This window comes from Austrofundulus limnaeus, unplaced genomic scaffold (genome assembly GCF_001266775.1).
Source record: "Austrofundulus limnaeus strain Quisiro unplaced genomic scaffold, Austrofundulus_limnaeus-1.0 Scaffold1264, whole genome shotgun sequence".
Taxonomy (NCBI): domain Eukaryota; kingdom Metazoa; phylum Chordata; class Actinopteri; order Cyprinodontiformes; family Rivulidae; genus Austrofundulus; species Austrofundulus limnaeus.
Genome location: NW_013953666.1, coordinates 23,398 through 26,337, shown reverse-complemented (window position 1 = coordinate 26,337; position 2,940 = coordinate 23,398). Strand labels below are relative to the sequence as shown.

At 41.6% G+C, this 2,940-nt stretch overlaps 1 protein-coding gene across 1 annotated transcript in view; it reads left to right on the top strand.

Annotated features, from left to right (window-relative positions):
• Window positions 1-2,940, top strand: part of pcnx1 (pecanex 1) — a gene marked incomplete at its 3' end in the record, with an annotated part of 24,953 nt that overhangs the window by 2,567 nt on the left and 19,446 nt on the right. The window contains 1 exon segment of the mRNA XM_014031509.1: window positions 2,131-2,345. Coding sequence (XP_013886963.1) covers window positions 2,131-2,345 — 215 coding nt within the window.

The window sequence follows — 2,940 nt, the reverse complement described above, 5'->3', positions numbered from 1 at the left end:
GCAGAGACCTGTGTCCCCAGCTATTTTTGTATGATAAACATCAGGTCAACTAAACATGGGCATAGTAACAATATTTTTATACTACATTTATCCATTTTAAATACACTAACCTCACTCCTTTGTAACAACTAAGACAAAAATGTAATTAATTCAGGAAATCTTTTCARKACCCCACCTTGATGTTTCGGGACCCCACTTTGTGTCCCGACCCCAACTTTGGGAGACATTGGACTAAAACACACAAGCCTCTATAACGTTTTCAGTTTTGCACATATTGACCTAAATGTTGGTGTGTTGGTAGCTGAGGCAGATGCTTGCTCATACTCTGAGTCAACCCTGTCTTTTAGCAAAATACATCATGAATCACTGAACCAACATCAACAAAACCTTCAGGAAGTACCTACTTAATGTACTGTACAGCTGATCAACATTTATGGCCACCACAGCTTAGAGAGATGAGCAAGCACAAAATACCAATAATTCAACCAATTTTATACATACTGAGCTATAATTCTATAATTCATTGTGGTAGTAGTGGAGACTGATGCCCTACTCATATTCAGGGTTGTTTGTGGAATATCTCATGCATCACAGGACAGATTTTATTAAAACTTTCAGAAAGTAATAGTTTACATCTGCAACTTTTAGAATCAGCCCAATTTAAGATGGCCAGTGCATCAACATATTTTTTGTCATCATGTTGTTAAGAAGCCCAGAAGTGGAACTTTAAAGAAGAAGGCTTCTACCTTTTATTGGAGACCACAACCAGGATCTGTTCACTAACGCATCCGCCAAGACTGCCAATGAGAATGTGCTGTGTCATAGGTCAGTTTCAGGTCAGTCTGCCCCTGCAGGCCACAAATGTGGACCGTACCATGACCCCACTCCAAGATGGGCCCAATGTATTTCTATGGAGGTCAGCCTGTGTTAGGCAGGCCTGTTATCAGACCCTGCGTTCTGCAGCTGTTGCCAGTCTGGAAGGAGTAGATCCGTAAATATTTGGAACACGTCTCAGAGAGGAGTGTGAGGGTTTTACGGCTGAGTCTCCATGGAGGTGTTTGCTTCGATGAGAGGTCGATGACCCCTCTGTATTCCCCAGTTGCTCCTCAGCTAAGTTYAGTCATGGTAGTTTGATGCTTGCTTTTGCTGTCTAGACTGTAGGTAACGCAAGAGAGTCTGGACCTTCGGGAAATGGCTGGAGATGTTACTGGTTGACATCAGTCTGGTGGTAAATATTAGTTGAAGGGGTCAGGCCCCAGCTGTGTTTGCAAAATCCTCAGTAAACAAAGCACAAACCTGCAGAGTAGGCTGTCAGCCATTGACAACAAACGTTTGCATTTTTTTTACCTTCGCCAAGGAGGTTATGTTTTCAGTTGTGTTGGTCTGTCCCTCTATCTGTATCTGTTATTCATACATAAGACTACTCAAAAAGTTCTGAACACATTTTCTTGAAATTTTCAAGATATTTTGGGGTTGTCACAAGGAACAAATGTTTAAATTTTGGTGATGATCTGTCGACATCTGCCAGCTCGTAGTGTTCTGACAAAAACTGAGACTAAAGAAAAAAATGAACCGAGGAGCTAGAGATTGGTTTTTAGTGATAAAGTCATACTGTGACAACCAAACAGCATCCGACAGAACTTTGTTCCACCAATCACAGCTCGACAGTTGCACACTCTCATTTGCAAAACCTACAGAACCAATGAAAAAAAAAAGCAGAGGCCAAAATGTGCAGAACACAAGCTAACAGTAGCATAAGAAGACAAGAATGATGCATGTTAAAGCAGATTTCAAAGAAAACAATTTTGAAGGAATTTAAGAAATCTCAATGTATTTCTATGGGGAGTGTTAAAGTAATACTCTTAATTTTTTTTACTAAAGTTAAAACTTTAGTAAAGTTTAAAAAGTATAAAAGTTACTAAAACCTAAAGTTGCAGTGTATGTCCTGAATGAAGTGAATGCTTTAATATATGAAACTTCACAAAGTATACAAACAGTTAGAGTGAAACAACATACAGAAAAACTGTAAACACAAGAACAATTTATTCATTCGTACTATGACATCCCTTTGGTGTTCTACTAACCAGATTCCCTGTCTTAGTGAATTTCTTCTTCCTTCCCTGATGTTAGGCTCTGCCACCAACTAAGGTGATTGTGGGAATCTACTGTGGTGTGATAGCTGCCATGTTTCTGCTGTTGAAAACGGTGAATTACCGCCTCCATCATGCCCTGGATGAGGGGGAGGTTGTGGAGCATCAGACCAAGGAGAATCAGGGCCGCAGAGGGGGCATCAATGAGGCTAATGATGAAGGGTTCAACCGTGGGAAGGACAGCAATGGCCCGGGGTATGTACTATGTGTAGACACATTTATTCAGCCTGAGGCTAAATGTCTTGTTGTGACTGTAAGAGAATGTGTTGTGAGAGAGCAGAGAAGTCTACAGAGATACTAGTGATGGCAAAACATCACCTGGGGTCAGTTTTATAAAACTGGCGTACGCACAATTTGAGCCCAGAAATGTGCGTACGCCACTTTTTATGCCAAGGTTGTGATTTATAAAATCCAAACTTGACGTGAAAATGTGCGGTGCCTCACGCCAGCTTTGACCCATGCGTACGCTTGTTTTGGAGACGTGAAACTGTGACACAGATGGTGAAGTGAGGAATTAGAGCCACAATGTGTAATGATCACTGTCAGAGATTTAATTTACCTTCAGAATCAGACTTAAATAAAAGTTCCYGTGYGMAACTCCATTCATCTGCTTCCTCCTCAGACGACCCTGACCCACAGACCCTTCCCTGATAAGAACAGCAGGACAGCAAAAGCTTTGGATACACGCGCAGGGCGCATCCACCTCGCCAGTGTGAATGTTATAAACCTTCACGTTTAAAGTCCGTGTTTGTCACGCGCATGCGATGGGATGTGTGTGTGTGTGTGTGTG